Source organism: Pinus tabuliformis, chromosome 5_2, assembly GCF_031772625.1.
Source record: "Pinus tabuliformis cultivar Carrire ecotype Pingquan chromosome 5_2, CPIR1, whole genome shotgun sequence".
In the NCBI taxonomy this organism is placed as follows: Eukaryota; Viridiplantae; Streptophyta; class Pinopsida; order Pinales; family Pinaceae; genus Pinus; species Pinus tabuliformis.
Window position 1 is genome coordinate 84,108,686 of NC_142306.1, and position 23,796 is coordinate 84,132,481.

The following is a 23,796-nucleotide window of genomic DNA, read 5'->3' on the forward strand; positions in this document are numbered from 1 at the left end:
AATCTAGATGCCAAACCGCAATCCTCTCCAAAGAAATGACTGGAAAATTATTGAGGGAAATTTTCCCTTCCCCACAAGCTATCCAACAACAATCTGTCCACTCAAACTAGCACCTAGAACACCCTTGTGCAAGCTTTTGCGCTGCCTCTACACAACCTGTAACTCGCACTACCCAGAACTACCTTTGATCAAGACGTCATGCCTGTTGTTGACTTTGGAAGTGATTCTCTAGCCCTCTAGAAAATTATCCCGGCCTCCGGCACCTGAATCGACCACTTCCTCAGCAAAATCGAACTGCCTCAATAAGGCTCTGCTGTTGGAAATACTGAGGGGGGGTGAATCAGTATTTCTTTTTCCGACTATTGTTTTACCAGTTAAAACATATATATTCAGAACACAAGATGAACAACAAGAATAAATGCTTTTATTAACATAAATTGTGCATTAAAATAGATACAATATATAGATGGTTGCAATCAGTTGCCAAGCACCAACTTGGACTTTTGTGAGGCTCCAACCTCCAAAGCTCCAACTCTATTTCGCCAAGGTACCAATCTTGGACTTATGAGCACCAACTCCCAAGGACTTCAATCCTTTCCGATTCCTGAGACACCAGTCCCAAAGACACCTATCCTTCCTACTTCTGAGGCATCAACCTCAAGGACTCCAATCCTTCTTACTTCTAAGGGCACCAGCCCCAAGGACTCCTATCCTTCTTGCTTCTGAGGCACCAGCCCCAAGGACTCCTATCCTTCTTGCTTCTGAGGCACCAGCCTCAAGGATTCTGACCCAATCTTGTCAAGGTTCATTTGATAGTAATGTTCTGATCTCATAACTCTTCTCTAATGAGTTCTGTCTGATTATAGCTTCACTGCAGTCTCCAAGCTACAACATCAATGAAGTAGTCTTCCCAATTCTTCATACTGCCCACACAAAGTGTCCAGTACCCTTCATGACTTATGATAATGTCTTCACACAACTTTAGTCAGTCTACTATTAGTTGCACTAAGCTCTGCATAAAGAACAACTTTATGTTCTCTGCTGGCTACTTCTCCCCTTCGACTGTCTGTTGTCCTGTTGGCCCTTCGGCCCTCTTTCTGTTCTGTTGGATCCTCTTGCTACCTCTGTCTCCTCTAGCTTATTTTCCACAATGTTCCACAGCCTTCAACAACATTCACAATTAACTTTTCTCTGTTTTTCTGTCTTTTATTCATTCCTCATGCCTCTGTATGTCGGTTTCCTCTCTTCACTGGCCCTTTAGCTTCCTCAATGCTCGCTGTCATTTCCTCTGTGCTCACTTGCTTCTTCAGCTTCCCGGCTTATGATTTCCTCTGTCTATTCGTGCTCACAGGATATGTTGATTCAATGATGAGGACTGAATCATGCATAGAGAACACATATTCAAAAACTTGTAACAGCGCTCTCCTCTTTTAATGATGGCAGGCATACACAGAGTCGGCATAGTTTAACGGACAGCCACGTCCCAATCGCAATCACTATCGCCATGATTCACCCCATTTAACTGATGTTCAACCTTCTGAACCATTGGAACAGTTATCATAAGCCTTTCAACCTAAAACACCCCACGCAAGCCAAATATTTAATTACATGGAGAATATGAGAAAAACCAGTCAAAAGACTAAGGGGCGGACTTCAAGCAATATTACACCCGCATATAAACTGTATCGGGTCCGCAGCTTAAATCGCAATCGGCGATTCACGACTCCTGGAGGTCCTTTATATGTCGGGCCCATGACACCGCCGATGGCCGACGGCTGATCCACCACTGGACGCGATATTATATTAAGCCAAGTTGTGAAGTCGCATCGGGTCTGCAATGTTCATCGCAATCAGTGCTTGGGTGTGGCAAGGCTTCATAACATATGCGATTGTGACGGATGCGATAATAGATTAACTTATATTGCAATGTTGCGACGGGTCCGCACATATGTATCGCTATCGGCGATCGCAAAGGGGTCGCTTAACACTGTATGACTTCCGCTCCCGAAGTCCCGATGCGATATTGTGCCGGACCCGATACGACTCAACACTCCCGTGTATAAGGTTTCAGGTCCGCTTTCTGCCTCCGATAGTGTATTTGCCGGGGATTCATAGTTTTGGCTGCCTATAGTGTTAAGCCTATATATATATGGGTTTTTTTGGCATCCGTTTGCGTTAAACGCATATATATAAGGTTTTCTCCTTCGATAATGCGTTTGCCTATTTATATATATATTCTCCACTCCTTTAACCTTGCATGTATATATTGCTCTGTTGTTTCCTTTAAACCTGTATATATATATTGCTCCTCTAATGGCTCTGTCTGCTTCCTCTGATGGTTGTTTGCGTCCCCTGTTTGCTCCGACGGCTGTCTGCGTTCCTCTGTTTGCTCCGATGGTTATCTGCGTCCTCTATTTGCTCTGTCTGCTCCTCTTCTTTGGCGTATATATGGCATATATGTATGCTCTGTTTTGCTTGCTCTGTTTGCTTTTGTAGCTCTGAGAACTCAGTTTTGGAATATATATATGGCTCCTCCTGTAGCTCCTCTTGCTCCAATGTGGCTCCTCTAGCTTGGCAGTGTCTTTCAAAGACCTCCTTGCATATATGAACGCCTCTCTTGCTCTGATGTCCTGTGATATGCTTTGATATGCCTCCTTTGATAACTCTTTCTGCTTATGGCTTGCCTATCCTGATGGCCTTGCTCCTGTCTCTTCATGGATTTGCTCTGCTTCCCCTTGGCTTCATATCGTCATCTAGTATCTAGAATATTGCCATATTGACATCAATGACAACCTAGGTCAACATCTACACAGGCCCCCGCGCAGCCTCCTGTGGAATAACTGCGACCTCCTCTGGCTCACTCTTCCGACAATAGAAACCTCCAATGGAATATCTGTTTTTGCTCCTCTACCTCTGCTACTGTTCTCTTGGCTCGAATTCTCTTCCCAACTCAATCTCTACTCTCTGGGAAATTCAATCTACCTAAACCACCGACTTGCCCAATGTGTCCATCTGCAACCCGTGGTCTTTGTTGTTATAATCTCTCATTGGTGAACCAACAGCCATGATTAGATCTCCATAAATGGCTAAGATCATCTCAAACTCAATGTATGTGAGTTTCTAGAGCATTCTCATTTTTCTCAATTAATTCCCTTTAATTAATCGATTTCCCTAAGTTAGACTTAGGCATTTTTTAATTATCGATTAATTAATTTAATTGAGTTGTTTCTGGGTGTTTTTTCCCGAAATTTTTTTGGGTTTTGGAAATCTTTTGTTTCTTAGCCTCTCTGACCAAAGTCGAGACTAGAACACCTCTCTGATGCTACAAAAACTAACAGAATACGCTCTTCCTCTCACAAGCTTGATCTCACACAAACTCGTGCTCACAAAATTATGATACAATGAATGCCTCCGTCCACCTCAAAAGCAAATTGAATAGGCTAAATCTGGCAAGTTTTATTTCCTGAAATCAAACTAGTGATTGATGAGTTAACTGACTCGTAACTCATCTAGTCTCAATTTAGAACTTGAGACTCTTCACTTGTCTTTTTCCCAATTATAGCTCACATTAGAAGACAACAAACTAAGCCTTCCACTCCAGCGCATAAGTCAAACTGCTTCATGAACTCGTCCTGATTTTTAGGAACTCGTCCTAATTTTTAGGGACTAGTGCATGCTAAAGAAGAACAACTCAAGGTCCTTCTTGACTAAGGCACAAGTCAAGAAGACCTTCACTTGCTACTTTTCAACAATTAGCTGTTTAGAGTCACCCAACAGTTCAGTTTGGCACTCCAATGAATAGTCCCCTGGAAGATAGAAGGCAACTTAAGCTTGAACATGCTGCCAACAGCCTCTGTCTATCTGACAGTCCCACAAAAATGGCTCAAGAGCATCCATTTTACAACAGATCAGACAGTGGTCATCTGTAAAGCCACTTTTGACTGAACAAGATTTTGTTGTGAGTCTCTAAAACTTGCCATTTATAGGATAAGTAAAGGCCATAAACTATGGAATCTTTGAACACATCTTCTTTATGAATCTGAAGAAAACCACATGGCATTCAAAACTGGAGCCAAAGGACACTTTTGATGCAGAAAGGAATAAAATTTCTTTGTATCGTAGTTCTGGATTGGCTTACAACAGATCCAATACCAATCTCTGCAAATTGGGCCTAGTTTTGAACATTCAACTTAAGCAAGTCCTCTGGAGGGATCTTATCTTCTGCTCCGCACCTTGGCAGATGCTATTGAGGTACAAGATCTTGCAGGCACAACATATTCACAAGATTCAGGGCTTGTGTGACATTACTTCCACTGCTCATTTGTTTCAATTCAATGGTTCTATTATTTTCAAGAGCATGTGGACCACTTGGAAGTTTGTGGCTAAGTACCTGAAATGATATTTCTAAGGTGGTAGATGCAGTTGGGACCTAGATTTCCACCCAATTTGGTGTTGGAAGGACCAGGGACAATATCTTGCTGAATTCCTCAAGTATCAATCAAGCAAGCAGAGCATCTTCCTTTAGAAGGACCTGTGGAATGATGATGTCAGATCATGGCTGGATTGGTAGGTGTTACCACACCATAACTGTTTATCTATGTATCGTTCATCCTCTTATTCTTCTTTCCCTTTTGATCTAGGAGCCTATGAAGCATACTTTAGACAGTATGTAAATGCTGATATTGCCTAAAATATCCATGCTTCTAATATGAAGAGACTTCTTGTTATCAGTTTGATAACCATGCACTAGATCTTCTAACATCTAACTAATAACATAGAGTCATGCTTTAATATACGAGCTTCATGAACAGTATTATTCTGCATTCATTAGTACTAGATAGTTGAATTCAAAACCTGTATGCATCTCTGCTATTTAGAATGTAAATTATATTTGTTTTCAAAAATCATCAAATTTTTCATACTACAAAGTACAAACATGCTCCTTGTACACAATTATATCTTAAGCACAGAAACTTTAACTCTTAATTTAACCATATATAAAACCAAGATTATGAACAAATGATAAGATTGCAAAAGAAAGCCACACTTTAAATTATAGTACCTGTTACAAATCCAGTATGGATTAATGCCTTTCTCCTCCGAGCAATGAGGACACATCCAATTCTTATTTTCCCTCACCACCTCAATATCTGTAATTAATCATCTTCTAAGAATTGTAGACATGTACTTAACAAAAAGTCTTAAAAACTAATAAAAACAACATATTAGAATATTAATATGATTTCTATGATACCTTCCCCATAACGCACTTTCAAACAGGCTCGACATAACACACCGGTACTAGAATGGCATATTGAGCAATCTGTTTTGCCTGTCATAATTAACATCACATTTAAAGATCAAAATAAGCCTTTCAATACCTTTTGTTTGATTGAGGTGCAGACTTATTAGTATAAAGAATACAAGTGAAAGTTTTAACATTTATAGCATAATAGGTGACACTAGAACTCCTATACAAAACCAACACAGATTTGTGGACAAATTTGAAAACAAAAGAACTTTATCAAGGGCTTACATCCAAGACAGATAACTCTCCTCTGAAAACAACACAACCAAGAATAAGTCACCATACAATGCAGTAGTATAAAACAAAGTATACTACTTTACCCTAGAAATACCGTCCCAAATATAAACTCTACAACTGACATTCCAATAATTTGAAAACTGCCATTTGATAGCTCCCTCCACAGATTTGGAAATAGTGGAAGGCATTTAAAGCATCCTTTATATGGAAGTCATGAATTTGATGATTATTGGAACAAAACTAATTGTTCGCTATGCATTACAAGCCTAACTTTGATGTAATTGAAAATATGCACGAACAATGTCATGCACTAGTTAGATAGTTTGACAAATACATCTGAAAGAAAGAGAGGTGAATGAAAAATTCTAGTAACATCCTAAAGACCAAAGGGGAGACCTGTGAAACAAATATGAGGGGACAAATTAGAAAGCTTGATACAAAAAGATCAACTAAATAAGGATATGACTGCAAATTTTTCAAGCCTAGGTAACTGCTGTCGTGATATTCTCTTATTAATTAACTCAAAACAGATTTACTTAACAGCGACAACTTAATTGCATCAATCACACAACTGTTGAAAAATGAACAGAAAAAGAAATAAACACATACACGGATTTCTCCTTCAAATCAGATTTGCATACCTTTGATCAAATCTTACAAGGTGACCACTGCAGCCTGCTTAAAACCAGGAGCCGTATGGTCATTAAATCACATATATATGAGACTGTACGGCCTCTGCATACGAAAAGGACAGCTACAACAGTGGTACAGCTTGTACAGCCTGCAAATCTCTTTTAGCTGATCTGCTCCACTCTTCCTGATGCACTCTTCCTTCCTTCATCCCTCTTGCTCCCTTCTAATGTGTATGAGATCTCTCCTATCTTGTCCTATTTATGCTTTGAGAGAGTATAACTAAATCTCCTCAATCCAAGTCACTAATGTTCTAGAACTTCTAGAACATTCACTTAGATTCCTAAGACTAGCTGATTTCAAAGCATTAAACTTTCACTTCTTTCTAAATGAAATTACAAGATAGAATTAGTGATCACCTTTCATGGTGGTCCTTCCTGCACGTTCACACTGAACCTGTGCAAGTTCTTGCTCGGGCTACATTTCTCAACACGCCCTCTTAACAAGGAAGGAATTATTGACCAACCCAAGTCTGTCTCTGAATGCTTCAAACTTCCTTTCTACTAAGAGCTTGGCCACAATATCAGCTACCTGCTGATTTGGGGCTTCACTACCCCCTTCTGAACGCTCTACGATATGAAGTGATACCCAATCTTTATGTTCTTGGACCTCTTATGAAAATTGAAGTATAAGAGAGTTTGATACAACTCGGATTATCACAATAAATGAATGTGGGGTCCAACTCTTGATCAAACAATCTTACAAGTAACTTGTGAAGACAGGTGGCCTCACACCTAGCAGTACTGGCTACCATGTATTCTGTCGCCACTAAGCTAAGTGCCATGGAAGTCCGCTTCCTGCTAAACCAGGGTATTGTTGTTGATCCCAAGATAAAGAAACACCTCGAGTCTAACATACCCAACCTCCCTCCATGGAAATCTACTTCCTACTAAACCAGGATATTATTGTTGACCCCAAGATAAAGCAACACCTCCATGTCTCGAGGTGTTGTTTTATCTCAAACCTGTGACTAACCTCAATGAACCTGTCAGGCCAGGAGGTAACTCTTCAAATCAATTATGCTTATTCATTAAGATTATTGATGGTTATATAGATGAGGGAGTGACTCTTGGGTTTCACCTCTCGATGACTCTTCGTTTTTCATTATTTACTATTTACATTATTTACTAGTGTTCAACCAATCCCCATGATTAGGTGTCAACATTCCCCCCCTTTAATCTAAAGGGATGTTGGTGAGTCCAAACATCGTTCTGAATCTTTCAAGCTTTTCTCTTCCAAGCGCTTTGGTGAAGATGTCTGCAATCTGCTCATTAGTGGAACAATGGCGTAGATGGATTGTCTTGGCCTCAACATGATGTCGAATCAGATGGTATTTTTTATTGATGTGCTTCGTTCGATCATGGAACTTTGGGTTCTTGGCCAACTTTATTGCAAAGGTGTTGTCAATCATGAGTGGAGTTGAATGTACTTGTTTTACCTGCAAATCTTCCAGAATTTTCCTGAGCCACACAATTTCTTTTGTTGCCTCAGCTGCTACCACATATTTTGCCTCTGTTGTGGAATCTGTTGGAACTGATTGTTTGTGTGATCTCCAGGATACAACTTTTGATCCAAGACTCATAGCATAACGAGAAGTAGATACCCCAGTTTCTTTGTCTCCATCGAAGTCTGAATCAGAGTATCCAATCAAGTTGGTTGCTGAAGTCGCCCACCTGCGTATACTTGAGTCCAGAGTCTTGAGTTCCCTTCAAGTACATTAGGACTCTTTTTGCAACAGACCAATGTCTCTCACAAGGCTTTTGCATAAACCTGGAGAGAATTCCAACAGTAAACGAAATGTCTGGTCTGGTAGTACCATAGTAGTTAGGCAGTTGACACTTCCTACAAGTTGTCTATACTTTGTTGCATCAAATTCTTTTCCTTCAATGGATGCGAACTTTAAGTTTTGATCCATTGGAGTAGTTAGAGAAAGGAATATAGACTTCGGATGTTGAGTTACTTTAATACCAAGATAGTAGTGAACATAGCCCAAGTCAGTCATTTCAAAAACTTTCCTCAATTCCTTCTTTATGGATGCAACGTAGCTCTCATTGTTCCCTGTCATCAAAAGATCATCTACATATACCATAAGATATACAACTGTTTTGCCAACTTTTTTGACAAACAAAGTTGCATCATCAAGATCATAATGCTTGAAGTTAAGTTTCAGAAGATGCTCAGTTAATTTTTCATACCAAGCTTGCGGTGCTTGCTTGAGACCATACAAGGATTTCACAAGTTTGCATACTTTATGTTCATGTCCCTTCACAACAAATCCTTCAGGCTGGGACATAAAAACATTCTCTTTAAAATCTCCATTCAAGGAAGCAGTTTTTACATCCATTTGATGGTCTTTCCAACCGTTTTGAGCTGCTAGGGCAAAGAGTGTCCGGATGGTAGCCCATTTTGTTGTGGGGCAAAAGTCTCCTCATAATCGACCCCTTCCTTCTGTGCAAAACCTTTTGCCACAAGCTTGGCTTTGTGCTTGTCAAGTGAGCCATCAGCTTTATACTTGTTCTTGTAGACCCACTTGCAGCCAATTGCTTTGGTTCCCAATGGAGGATCAACCAGCTTCTAAGTGTCATTCTTTATCAAGGCATCATACTCCTTTTGCATCGCTTCTTTCCATTCATCATGAGAAGCGACTTCTTTGAATGAAGTTGGTTCAAAATATGTAGACAAATTCAGTTCACAATCATAAGAAACATCCATATCAACAGGGGAATTAGAATCATCTACATCACCTCCATTTTGCTTGGTTGAATTTCTTGTTCTTGTCTTTCCAACTTCATGAAGATGAACACTTTCAAGTGTCTTTGTCGGCCACTTTGGGGGACCTTTCTGAGATGGTCTAGGCTGCTCAATTGATTGAATTGGGACTGAAGCAAGATTGAGTCTCCCAATTCTGTCAATCACATCACTCAAAGTATCATCAGTGGTTGGAGTTTCATGTGGGGGGAGAGAGTGCTTCAGAAGAAGATTCCACAGATTGATCCAGTATCAAATTCTTGAAATGATTTTGCATGTCTAAATCTATCCAAGCGATCAAGTTGCCGCTCAACAACAATGTTGCGTAAACCGTTATCAGGATTAAGTCGACGAGGGGAAAAAATCGGAGAAAAAAAAAAAATATATATATATATATATATATATATATATAAAAATTAAAAAAATAAAATATAAAATATAAAATAAAATAAATCATAAAATACAAAAATATTCATTTTTTCAATTTTTTTAATATCTAGAGCATCTACAACATAAAATAAATACATTGACACATAAATATGATAAAAGAACTAATATATAAGATGTGTAATATGTGTAATATCATTTTTAGTGCTACATCACACATAACATGGAATCATCTACTGAATAGTAAGTCCTGACTCTTGAGTCCCAACTCAGCTTCAAAATATCAACAAAAAATATAATAATGTATCTCATATCATGAGTCATAATGTCATATACAATGAAATGAACCAAATAACTAATACTATTGATTTCCTTTGCCCCTCTTGCGATAAAATGCAATAGCTTTCCCTTTCCTTCTAGATGTAGATGTCGGTGGAGTTGGCAGAGGAATCTGTTGTGCTCTAGAAGCTGAAGAACTAGGAGCGATAGGAGGTAGACCACGTCCTCTACTGGTGGCAGGGGTAGCTTGGGTAGGTGGTGTCACCTCCTCCTCCTGTTGCTCCTCCTCCTCCTCCTCCTCCTCCCCCTCTATGCCTTCCACTACCTCCTGCTCTAACCAATCATCGACAGACTCCACGAGAGGCCTCTCAGCCTCAACCCTCCATGCAGCAGTGGTGTCAATCCCATCCAATGAGATGGCCTCCATATCAGGTATCCTCTCAAATTGCTTCACCCACGATCAAAGATTGTAGTAGACGTAGACCATGTCATTAAGTCGCTTGGTCTCCAACCTGTACAAAGATCATAAAATAATAATTATAAAAAAAAAATATTATTTAATGAATTCAAAAAATTAATTGGAAATTTGGAATATTTTAAGGTTTAAGTTTAACATGTTGCGCTTCTTGTTGCGTATTTTTTCAAATACACTCCAGTTGCACTCGCATCCTGAGGAGCTACATGTTTAGCTGAGAATTCAAATGGCAAGCTTTCGCGGATGGGGTACTCTAGCACCATAGCGAGTCCACCATGCATCTACAACAAAAAAACAAATAAGATAAACATAAGAAAAAAATGAAATTTGAAAGTTGAAGCGAAGTATGAAGTTATGAGCTTGAAGAGACAATCAAATTTGAAAATACCTGGCATTGTAGTCTTCCTATCAGTTACAGTCGTCTCAAAGCCAAATGTGCCACCTTCATCTTGTATTCTCCATTTCTTTGGAGATTTTTGCACGTTTTGCTAGAGATCGCACCATCCTCTGAACACAGGTTAAGAATCCATCCATGATCTCAGCATCAAATAAGAACCCACATGGGTAAGAAAATGTGGGGTTCAGGTAGATCCCTGCACCATGAATGGGACGATGGAGTGCGTTGTTCCATCGTTCATCAATCACTTCCCATAGGAGGAGTTTTTTCTGAAACCCCTCATTTCCCTTATCATCATAGTAGGCCTGAAGGGATTCTTTGGCCCTGTCCATGGCCTTATACAAATAGCCCATTGCAGGCGTCTCACCATCAACTAATCAAAGAACCTTTACCAAAGGTTCAGTAACGATGCACACCTCCTGCACTCCCACCCAGAAGTCTTCCTGGTATGAAACTAATATGCATATGGCCTCTCCCTCTGGTTTGCGGCTCACTGTCAAAGCACGCCACTCCTCTAAAAGAAACATTCTCTTCACATCCCACATAGAATTCAAGAGGGATTGAAGAGATATGAAACTGATGGCAAACCGTGCAATGGTGGGCACACCAACTCCTTGTTGTTAGTGAATTTTCTCATCAAGCTAAGCACAGATGCATGATTATTTATAAATTTTGTAATGCTTTTTGATGAGTCAACAATATCTTTGACAAAGGAAATTTTTCTTATGTCCTCCAACATCAAATCAATACAATGTGCAGCACAAGGTGTCTAAAATAAAGTAGGATGCCTCTCCATAAGCATCCTGCCAGCAGCAACATAATTTGCAGCATTGTCCATTATGACTTGGACAACATGTTTTGCACCCACCTCCAAAATAAACACATCCAGCAAATCACATAATAATTTTGTATCTTTGATATGTGAAAATGCATCAACAGATTGCATAAACATTGTCCCCTTGGGACAACTAGCCAAGAAGTTTATAAGGATTCTCCCCTTTTGGTCGGCCCAACCATCTGACATCACAGTGCATCCTGTTCGTGCCCATGATGCTCTAAACTCCTCCAATCTTTTGGTGCAATCAACCTTTTCATCTTGAAGAATGCGGCCTCTAAAGTCATCACAAGAAGGGATTTTGTACCCTGGGCCAACAATTGCAATAGCACCAACAGCAGGCTGGAAAAATGGATTATTCCTTGCAACACTGAAAAGAATATCACTCTAAAGGAGAAACTTGCCCAACAACTTGTCAGCTTGTTCTTTCTCATTTTTTTTAAGCATTGAAGTGATAGATGGTTGTGAACCAGGTGTGGTTCTAGGAACAAAAAATGATGAGGCAGCTATAGGGTTGGTTGTAGACATTGATGTTGAAATAGAACTAACGCCACTTCCATATTCACCTCCTAACACCTTCCCTGCTAGTTGTTTCTGTAGATCTATTTTGGCCACTTTCTCTTGCCTAATTCTTCCAATGATCTCATGGCTCTTCGGCTGATTTCCGCATTTGTCTTGTTGCAAGGTCCTACATCATGTCTAAGAATTTGTGCAAGGTGATACTTCAATCTATAAACCCCCCCAATATATGTTGCCCACACAACTTGCAAGACAAGTTCAATCTATCAAACCCTCCATCAAATTCACCAAATTCCCACAGACGGTCCAATTTGCTTGGCATGTTTGTAACTTGGTTGAACTCTTGAGTTTTAATGTAAGATGAAATTTGAACTTTGAACTTTGAAGTTGAACTTATGGCACAATAAGAATTGCAAGTTACAAAAAATTTTAAAAAAAATTACATACATGACACAACACATTGAATTTTTGACAAACAAACAAAAAAACTTCAACTCAATCCAAAATGAATTCTCTCCACTCTATGCAACAAAAATGAAAAAAAAAAAAAAAAAAAAAACACCATCAAAATCCACTCAAAAATCATTGATAATCAATGGGTTATAGAAACCCAAGCAAAAACAAAAAAAAACAAAAAAAAAAAAAAAAAAAAAAAAAAAACCAAAAGAAAATGGCCAAATTTGGTGCCCATACCTGGAATCCACGATTTTCCAAAAAAATTTGATCCAAAGACAAAGTTTTCTTACTTGGGATGCTAAAATCTTCGAGCTTCCTCCTCCTCAGCTCTCAAACCATGCCGTTGTCTGTTCAAAATGACAAAAAAAATCATTTTTCCCTTATAAAACTCGTTGTACGAGAGCCTGGCAATTATTTTCCATCGAATCGCGATTTTTTCAACGATTTTTTTTGAAGAAAAAAATGCGTAGTAATCGGACGATTTTATCGGTGAAATGAAAAAGTCGGGATTTTTTGATGTTATCACGATTTTTGCAACACTGCTCAACAACATTATCAGCTTTGGAAGATTCAAGAAAGATTACATCTCTAGATAAAACAAACTTTTTATTAACTTCATCATAGAGACGTTATGCTTTGCAGGTATTTGAATACCCCAAGAAGATACACTTACAACTCTTTGCACCAAGTTTGTTTCTATGTACTTTTGGTATCAAGGCATAACGGGCAGAACCAAAGACCCTGAGATGCTTTACCGAAGGAATGTTTCATAAGGAGTCTTGTTTCTAATAGCATTAGATGGACATCTATTCTTTACATATACAGCACATAGAATTATATCAACGCAAAACATCAATTTTACATTTTTGAAAAACATCATGGAAAGTACCATATTTAAGATTGTCCTATTCATTCTTTCATCTACTCAATTCTGTTGGGGATTATAAGGCACAGTTGTTTGATGTTTGATCCCATGCTGGCGAAGATAGTTTTCAAATTCATTTGAAGTGTATTATTTTCCATTATCAGTGCGAATAGAGCCAATAGGAGATTGTGCATCAAATTTGTTCTTCAATAAATAAACCCAACACATTATGGTGTAGTCATCAATAAATGTCACCATATATTTATTTCCATTTGCAGAAGGAACAAGCATTGGACCGCATAAATCTGAATGAATGAGTTCAAGTTTTCTATGTGCTCTAGAATGTGAATCAGAAAAAAAAAATTGTTTTCTATGCTTTCCTAGAATGCAAGCATCACATTGCTTAAGTTTCCTAAGAATTGTAGGCAAACCAGTAACACCATTTTTCTTCAACAAGCGAAGGTTGTCCTAGTTCAAATGTCCAAATCTAGCATGCCATAATTGACTTGATGGAAATGTACCTTCATCATAATGAGAATTGTATGAGAAATTTTGTGCACGAGCAGAGGTACCTTGGAGCTTGAGAAGCCTTTCTTCTTATATCCCCGTCATGACAAGTGAGTGATCTGACGCTTTTCTCACCTCAACCTTGCCACCAAACATATGAATGGAGTGTCCTTCCTGGCGGATGTGGACCAAGGACAACAAGTTTCTCCTTAGTTGTGGGAGATATAAAACATTATGCAAAAGATGTTGATTTGGGGTAGCATCGGATGTGCTCTAGCCACGAAAATTGGTGGAGAGGCTAAAGCACATGAGATCTCCAATACCCAGAAATGGTTTGGGCAGATTCTAAACAGTTTGAGAGATATTAAAATAATTAACATTTTTAATGGAGAGGCTAAAGCACATGAGATCTCCAATACCCAGAAATGGTTTGGGCAGATTCTAAACAGTTTGAGAGATATTAAAATAATTAATATTTTTAATGGAGTCCCTAAGTCTAAACTTAGGGAAAATAAAATATTAATGTGAATTAATATAAAATTGTGTTAGAAGGGTCCAAAAGTCATGGATCAAGCCAGAGTTAATCTTAGTCGTTGATTTATCAATGAGAAAAGTATAAGAGGAGGCTTGAGGGTCACTTGGAGAACACACCGAGTTGATCAAGATTTCGATTTTCTGGGGCAGGGTTTGCTGAGAAAGTCGAAAGAGTGATCAGAGTTGCAGCTAAGGGGCAGTGAATACAAAAGCAGAGAGGCAGAGATAGTACCAGGAGGATTAGCGCAGAAGCCGGGAGAGAGGGACGTTGAGCCAACTAGAGGTTCACGCAGAGCCAACCAGGAGTTGCGCAGTGCCTCAGAGAGCCAGCGTGGGTGACACAAAGGCTCTAAGGGCTGACGCAGTGCCTCCAGAGGCTGACGCAGGGCGAGCTAGGGTGACGTTGGGCAGACGTTGGGCTAGAAAGGGCTGACGCAGTCCCTAGAGGCTGACGTTGGGGTTTTCGTGGGGCAGATTGGAGTTGGGAGCTATCAGAGTGTTTATCTGGGGTTTCAACCAGAACATTTGTCTCCGACTAAGAGGTACTATCTGTTGGATGAGCCGGTTTTGGCACCCAAATTGTATTTTGAAATTGCTTAATAATTAAAACCCTCAGATAGTTGCACTGGTTTTCCTGCATTGGGTTTTTCCGGGGACATTGATCCAAAAACAACAGTGTCACTTGTGTGCTTGTTTTGTTTCCTTTAGTTGATGATCTGTAATGTGTGGAGCATGTACTTGTATTTATTTTCAATATTTACATGGTAAATAACTTGTTAATTAATCAAAACAAGTAGGCAGAAATAAATCAGAAAAGTACATGAAGGGTTTCTAACAATTAGACTTAGCAATTCCAACAAAAGAAAGTCTGGAAGACTAGGCAATTTGAGCCTGATTGTGCCAAGCCTTAATGGCTTGAGTTTTGATTTGTCTACAAAGTATACTGCTCCATCAACATTGTTAGTAAATTCTTCAAAAATATCTTTTCTAAAAGTCATGTGGCAAGTTGCTCCTGAATCAAGCAACCAATCATTTTTCCAAGAAGCAAGTGAAGCATTAAACAAGTCTTCATTTACTCCAATATTACAATGTGCCACAACATAGTGAGCGGATTCAGGTGCTTTACCTTTCTCTTTGTCATTGGTTTTACATTTGGGTTGATCTGTTTCCTGCTCAATTCTATCCCAAGGCAATTTGCATGTGGATGCATCATGTGATCCATCTCTATTGCAACGTATGCCATCCTTGCCTCTGAAATTTCTTCTTCCTCTTCCTCTTCGACCACCTCTTCCTCTGGAAGAATCTTGAGCATGATTCTTCTCTCTATGTGCAAGACACACAGCTTCTTCAAAAGACTGAGGAGTTGTCTTCTTCCCAAAAGCTTTCTCTCTCTCAACAAATTTATTCACAAGGGAGTCAAAGGTAATTTATTTAAGGTTTCCATTTGCTTGCAATGACTCAAGATAATTTGAATAGGTGGGATAAAGTGCCTTGACAAAAGCTATCAAAGGAATGTCTAGTTCAACATTAGTGACTTTGATATCATGCATAATATATTTTACTTCTGATGCAAGGGCAAGAGAATCATGACTTTGTAATTCAACGTTGAAAAATTTAATCATCAGTTGGACAACTTCAAGCGCAGAGTGAGAGTCATAGAGTTCCTTCAATTTTTGTAAGGCTTCAAAAGCATTTGAAAATTGTGAAATATGGCGACTCACCTCTTCATTTATAGATGTTGCAATCAAGGCATAGGCCTTGTTGTTCTTGTTTTCCCAAATGGCGAAATCCTTGTCTAAGGTAGGCTTTGCCGGTTCATTGTCTCCTTCTCGAACACAAACTCCTTTCCATAGCTCATTAAAAATGAGAGTGTGTTTGAACTTCCGAGACCACTCAGGATAGTTCTCCTTGCCAATGAGAACCACTCCCACAATAGAAATTAGTGAATGCATCATAAAAATTTGATTTGGCCTCAAAACATTTTAGTGGTTGCACAAAAATGTTGATGTATTTGTAATAAAATTCAATGGCTATGTCTCCAAAAAATCATCACCTATATTATCCAGAAATATGCAGTCTTCAAAGATCATGTATTATATATGTACCATCCAATATATAACAATGCACATTCACACTATATGCCAACCAATACATTCACCATACAACAATTTCACACCTTTGTCATTCAATATATATCGTCTAGTCTTTTAAAAAGAAGCATGAAAACTCATTCAACATACCATTCAGTCCAAAGAGAAGATTTCAACCAGTCTTTAGAAAAAAGGAGTATCGCAACTCAGTCCTGCAACATAGTCCTCCATGCATTGAAAATACCAATTCCGCTACACACTGAAAGGTATTACAGTGGGGAGGTATTACAAAAGTAGCGGGAATGGATGGTGGTTTCAAGGATTTAAGAACAGGAAGCCAAGTGGGAGGGTTGTGTAGGAGTCGAGGTGTCCAAGTTGTAAGGTGTTGCGCAGGTGTAGAGGGTCACAGGCCAATGTGTGGAATTATGAACCGGGGTGCGGATTATGAACCAGGATTGGGTTCCGTTGTTGGAGGAGTGGTTGTCACATAATATGGGCAATTGCACTATGAGCCAACAATGGTATGGGAGGGAGCCAACTCGAGTTGTATCACTGTGGAGGGAGGTATTGTAACTGTATGACCACAAACCGAGAGCAGGTTGGTGACCATTGCATATGGAGGCCGAGTATGCTGTGGGATCACAGTCGAGGGACCAAACTCAGCATTTGTTGCGCAGTGGGGAGTTGACTATGTTTGGGACAGCGTATGATGCGCAGTGGGGAATCAACTATGGAAGCAACGTACAATGTAACATAAAAAAACTAGGACTGTATGGACTGTGGAGTCGAATAATGTAACAACGGAGATATACTAGACAGCGCCTCCAACTTCAATGCACCAGCATTCAATACTTCACAACTTTCACGCAGAGATTTGGTACACCGGGGTTATGGATGGCAAGAAATATTTCTGAAGAGAAAAATGGCAAAAGGGTACAAGGGCAGACTGGAATGCCAAAAATGGAGCTGGCTCTAATACCATGTCAGGCCAGGAGGTAACTCCTCAAATCAATTGTGCTTATTCATTAAGATTATTCATGGTTATATAGTGAGGTGACTCTTGGGTTTCACCTCAGGATGACTCTTCATTTTCCATTATTTACTATTTACATTACTTACAAGTATTCACCCAATCCCCATGACTAGGTGTCAAAAGAACCAAAACTGCTTGGTTATATGGGCCCCATTACCTCAACAAATTAACGTGTTGAGACCTTGAAGCAAAATTCAACTTTTGTAGGGAACCTTGACATCATAAAACAAAATGTCAATCCAAAGCAGAAGAATTCAGAATTTCAACCACAATTTTACCCTAGTAGGGAACCTGGATATGATTTAAGGTAAATGCAAGCAGTTGCTACTCTAACACCATTACTATCTTGAACAGCTGAAAATAAGGACTCAAGAAAGGTGAAAACAGAATATCAGTTTCTCAAGCTAAAGAAATTAGAAATCCCATCACAGTCAGCTGGAAACTGCTAAAGGTAAAAAGTTAAAACAGAATGCTGCTTTCTTAAGACTCTACACATTTCGTGCAGGTATTGAAACCTCATTTCCTATACACATCTAGACACCCATAAACATTGCATGCTATCCAGCACATAAATCAAATGCCTTTGTGGATCTCAAACCTGTGAATAACCTCAATGAACCAAAACTGCTTGGCTATTTGGGACCAATGACCTGAACAAATTGAGACCCGAAAGCAGAATTCAACTTTTATAGGGAACCTTGGCATCACAAATCAAAATGGCAATCCAAGCAGAAGAATTCAGAATTTCAACAACAAAACTATCCTTGTACAGAACCTTGATATGATGGTTGCGTGCAATACAATCATCAGGGCACTCTTCACTAGGATGGATCGGATTGTCCGGCTCTCTTTTCAAACCCTTCGCTTCGACAGGGTTGTTGATTAAACCTTACCAATATCAGTTTGTAAGAGCATTTATTTCCCACTCGTGCCCTCTGAGCTGCTCTCTAGCGAAGAAGCTATGAAGTTGTGTCCATGTAGTTCCAAAAGAAATGGGACTTCTAATGAGACACCAGACTGTGTTGTGTGTGAGTTGCCGCCTGTAGTCCCTAATTGCCATAGTCAAAATCGAACTTTTCACATCGATACATCCTTTCCATTTTCATAGGTGAGATCCTTTTCATCCCCCCATACATACATGCATACCCTTACTAAATGCAAACAGTTGCTAATCTTGACACCGTTACTGTCTTGAACAGCTGAAAACAGAATATCAGTTTCTCAAGCTAAAGAAATTAGATATCCCATCACAGACAGCTAAAAACTGCTATAGCACTTAAAAACAGTTCCCACAACCACTAACATAGTCTTCTAAACTTTAAAAAAATGTCTGACAATAATATGCACTTGATTTTTTGTGTGAAGATGCAGAACAAAAAACTAAAATGTATGTCAGTTAAGGTCAACTGTGTTTCTAGTTTCTACCTAACATATCATGAAATGGATGACATGCACAAATATGTGCTTTAAAGCAAATTGCAAGAAGCTGTTACTCTGACATCGTTTCTGTCTTGAACAACCAAGAACAAATCACTGAAGAAAGTTGAAAACAGAATATCAGTTTATGAAGAAGACATTAGATTGACCATCGCAGATTAATAATTTAATCTGCTCCTCCAAATAGGATAGCTATAATGCTTTTCCAAACTGAAAGCAACACGATTTGGAAAATGAAAAAGACACATTACTATTTGCATCTAAGTGATAACTAAAGAAAATCCTGGTAAAAGAAATATATGCCCATGCACTAAATACTCACAATGTGTTATTTCACGACCTCATGAAATGATCATGAATGGAGAAAAAGTAAATATACCTAAGCAAGCCTTTGTAGCATCCCGATCACCACAGCGTTCACAATCTTCTTCCCCACAGAGTTTCTTCTGCCTGAACATAACGAGGGCAGATTTAACAACTAAGGTAACAAATACAAAGCACGTTGAGCCTATAGCTCTCAAGACAATGGATGCCATCTTTCTCTTATTCACATACAGTTCAGTGTTGACATTTGGACCTTTTACTTTATCTGAATAAACCATAAAATGGTTACAGCATTGTTATAACTGCAACTAATCCACTAGACACACCACTCCATGGGCTTAAGTTAAAATTACCTGGTTTACAAGGCATGCACTCTGATTCGGGAAGAATATGAATTTATAGCAAGGAACACGACACTTGAACAATAGGGATGTTTTTGTATAAGTTGCTTGTAAATGGATATTATTAAGAAAAACCGCATGGAGGAATATAGTAGGAAAAGGCTGATAGCAATTAGTTTAATTAATTCACATAAGATGGGTTTTTCTTGTGGAAATTCAGCTGAGACAAAATGCTAAAAATCTACCGTGATATCAGATTGAGAGATATTTTCCTGTTACTTTAATGTGGTTCTCTGCAATAAATACAGAAATTGTGCCTTGGTGCGTGCGTCAAAGGGAAAGATAAGATGTAATAAACAAGAAGCTATCAGCTACTTCAACACAACAGTTGAACATAAGATTGAAGTGTTACTAGTCTGTACAGACAATCTTGAATATTTATAATTATACTGTAACACAGCATAGTCCTGTGTTCAAAGTTTTTCAGGCTGTGCATTATGCGTTCTCTCGATCATTCTATGGGGGCTTTGATAGGGTTTCAATTGCAAAGAAATGACCAATATCCAGGCCCATTTAAACCTGGTGTGTAACAATGGAGAAGAAAACAATGTGATGAGTTACCTCTTTTCTTTTCTGTATCCATATGAGTAAAAACGATGCAACAAGAATCAATACCTGCAAAAATGGCAGCAAATTCCCAAAATGGAGTCATAAATGCTCCCTCTGTTTTTGCTGTTACAGCGCTGGGCCAATAAATCCGGCGAGAGCTGCAAAGTAGCCTGGGAACATTTGGGTAACGGCGCATTTGCGGGTCTTCTCTGACCATTTTCCTTGCAGTTATAACGTGCCAAATTTCTTGTGCTCTTGGGACTCGTCTCATCCTCTGACTCAAATAAACGTTTTATTTTGGTATCTGTCATACATTCCAATCATCAGAAATCAAATAATTATGATGATATGAAAAATTATGGGTACTTTGGGTATTTTATGGTTCAGTTGCAGGCTAGAATAAAAGAAATAAAATAATGTTGATTATAACACAAAATAAAAATTAATATATATATGTTTAGTCAGTTTTAATTAAAAGTTTTATAGATTATTAAGAATTCTAATTTATTGTGTTTAATTGTTTTTAGTTAGTATTACTTAAAAATATTTAGCTCACTCTAAATAAAATATTTTGATATTTATATAAAATAATATAATTTATATAAAGTATAAAATTTAGAAAAATATAAAGTAATTGAAAAAGAAAAAAATATTTATATGGATAAAAATATTTAGTTCACCATAAATAAAATATTTTGATATTCACATAAAATAACATAATTTATATAAAGTTTAAAGAAACATAAACTAATTTAAAAAAAAAAAATACATTTTCATTTTTTAATGTGAGAAAATATATAGTTATTACACTACTTAAAAATATTTCAATATAAAATTTATATAAACTATATCAATATTCATGATACTTGATAAAATATTTTAATATCCAAAAATAAGAAGTAATTGAAGGTAAAAAATTAATTACTGGTTAAAATATGTTAAATGTCCTTTCCATTTTATATTTGTCAGATTCTAAAATTCAATAATAATTGGTTGGAATTGAGAGTTCAAACTATGTAATCTGCAAAATTCAAATGATCAATAAAATTTCGAATAATTGAATTAATAATACAATTTAAATAATGAAAAATTATATATATAGATATATATATAACTAATCACAATATATTAAACTTACACTCAGAAATATTAAATCTCTCAAAATGGAAAAATCTAATCCCACTGGCTAAATCCACGATTAAAATAAATCTATACTGGTTGTTTACTAATAGATTTAACAAAATAGCATACATGACAGTACATAAAAATTCCATACTAGCAGTGCTCTGCCCTGCCCTGCCCAGCCTTGCCCAGATGGTATGAGTGTCAAACAGATAAACCTGAGGCCATGGGTGATTTTGGTGGAGTAGTTACCCCTCGACCTGGCATCTATAATAATATGTTCTTTGCGATTGCGGACTCTGATCACTCCACCCCACCCAAAGAAATGAAAGAAAAATAAGATAGGAAGGAACAGCAAGGAAAACGATGTGAAGATTGCAACCTAAAGATGGTGTGAAGAATAAGTGGGCATTCAACTGTATTCGTTTCCAAAACTAAAAATCTGTTCATTCCAGCAGTATATTTATTTTCTTGAATTCAAAAAATATTTTCCTTTGGCTTATTTTGAAAGGAGGAAGTGTCAAAATGGTAGTACCTGATGAAGGCGGTTGAAGGTTTTTGGATTCAGAATTTGGGGTGGAAGGAGTTCTGCTTTTCAGACGCTCTGACCGGCGAATGGGAGTGCATTCCAGGACCGATTTCTGAGCAGAGTGGGTTTTGTATTTGCGCGGGGATTTGGTAACCTTGAAGAATGCTTTCAGGTCTCCTGCTTGCTTTTGGACTCCCAACTCTGCCATGCGAGCCTTTAAAGAGAGAGAAGCAAACCTATTATCGCTCTGAAAATACATGAAACAACAAGGGAAAAAAACGAGAGTCGAAATACCTGGTTCTCAGCAATCCTGGCCATGCGCAGAGATTCATAGGCATTGTTAGGGGAAAGGGGTATGCATTTTTCCTCAATCTTGCACGACTTTGATTTCCCCATTCTCGTACAAACACACAGAAACAGCTTTACTTCTGAGAGAAACTACTGAATCTATAATGGAGCGGAGACTGAAGTGGAAACACTTGCGGGTTTTAACAATAGGGTACTTGGCACTGCTCGAAAGGATTTACCAACGGCTAGCTTGTTTCCCGTGTATTTATCATTTAAATCTCAAAATGTACCTTTTCATGTATAAAGGTAGGATACTTTTTAGGTATATGTTAACTAGATAAGTATTAAGTCGTATAAATATTCATTAACTAGGTATTTGTGAACTAGGTAAGTATTAAGTTTCGTATCAATATTCATTTAGCCGTTAAATTTTTAACCCCATAGGTTAAAAAATAATATTTTAAAGAAATAGAATATTATGGATGGTTTAGATTTAATAATATGAGAATGTTTTTGGTTTTATATACCATATAATGGATGAAATCAAGGGTTTCTCAACGGTTTTTACTTTTACTCTTTTTATTTTACGTTATAAATTCTCATAAATATGAATGGCACATAAATATCTTGATTACTATCAACTATTATCAACATTTTAAAGTATATGGTTGTGCTAGTATATGTGAGTATTTGGCATTCTCTCTAATCTCCAATATATAAGATATAGGTAAGTTGATTTGTGTGGGGTTTAGTCCCATCAAATTATAAGTTCAAACTTTGTCAAGAGGGGTTGAAGGTGGGAGCTTGTTATGGGTATAAAGATTGTTCCACAAAGTGTCTAGGTTCGACCAATCCTCACAATTTTAGTGGCAATATCTGATAATTGGGTAAATCATTCTTCCAACCAACATTAGGGTTGGCTCCAACCATGAAATGTCTACCAAGCCTAATTTGAAAAAAGAAAAACTAAAAAAAAAAATTATATATATATATATATATATATATATATATATATATGAGAAACCTAAGCTATGATAATACAATGTGGTCATTTTCTTCTAAATGGCTAACATGTCATTTATGAGACTTGAACTTAGGTGGGGAGGAATTCACTTCTTTCATGTAACCACTCAAACTTCTTTTTTACAAAAAGTATGGATGTAGTCATTATGGTTAGTTTCTAGTCATGAGGATGACAAGGGGGTGGGCTTTGATCCACCCACGTGTGGGGGAGGTGGGGAATCCAAGCCTCACATGTTCAACCACTACCTTCGAGTACCCCATGGCAACCTCAAGGGTCCAATGCCCTCATGGGAGATTCATTAAATCCCTTTGATAAGGGAAGAAACCGGTTTCAATAAGTCTAACACCTTCTCTCACACACACAAACCTTATGCACCCATTAAAGTTTGAATCTAGGTTATTTCTATGACAATAACCCATCCCAAATACTAAGTGAATAGAGAGTCTAGAATAAACAATGTCTATTAGGGGCAAAGGTCATCAAAAGGTAACAAAGGTAGAGAAATGTTTCCACAAACATGATAGAAGTCAAGTTCTATGATCTCGACTAAAAACTTGTTGGAAATACTAAGAGGAAGGGTGAATCAATGTTTCGTTACTTTTAACAAATTTTCACTTAGGTAATCTTGGAATAGAATTCACATTACACAATCAATCATCTATAATGTATGAACACAAAAATCAAAGTGAAAGTCAAGACTTGAAGAACACTTGAAAATAATCTTCACTTTATTACAATGATTTATCATGACACTAATTGTCA

The 23,796-nt window shown here is 37.9% G+C and overlaps 1 protein-coding gene across 1 annotated transcript in view; it reads right to left on the bottom strand.

Moving 5' to 3' along the window:
* Positions 1-22,257, bottom strand: part of LOC149157650 (uncharacterized) — a 37,790-nt gene extending 15,533 nt beyond the window's left edge. The window contains exons 1-6 of the mRNA XM_089437651.1: positions 22,017-22,257; positions 21,729-21,936; positions 20,138-20,375; positions 19,177-19,247; positions 5,255-5,332; positions 5,063-5,150 (exon numbers count right to left, since the gene is read on the bottom strand). Of these exons, the coding sequence (XP_089293777.1) occupies positions 5,063-5,150; positions 5,255-5,332; positions 19,177-19,247; positions 20,138-20,375; positions 21,729-21,936; positions 22,017-22,118 (785 nt within the window). The 5' untranslated portion in view covers positions 22,119-22,257. The remainder of the gene's footprint in view (positions 1-5,062; positions 5,151-5,254; positions 5,333-19,176; positions 19,248-20,137; positions 20,376-21,728; positions 21,937-22,016) is intronic.
* Between the last annotated feature and the right edge of the window lie 1,539 nt (positions 22,258-23,796).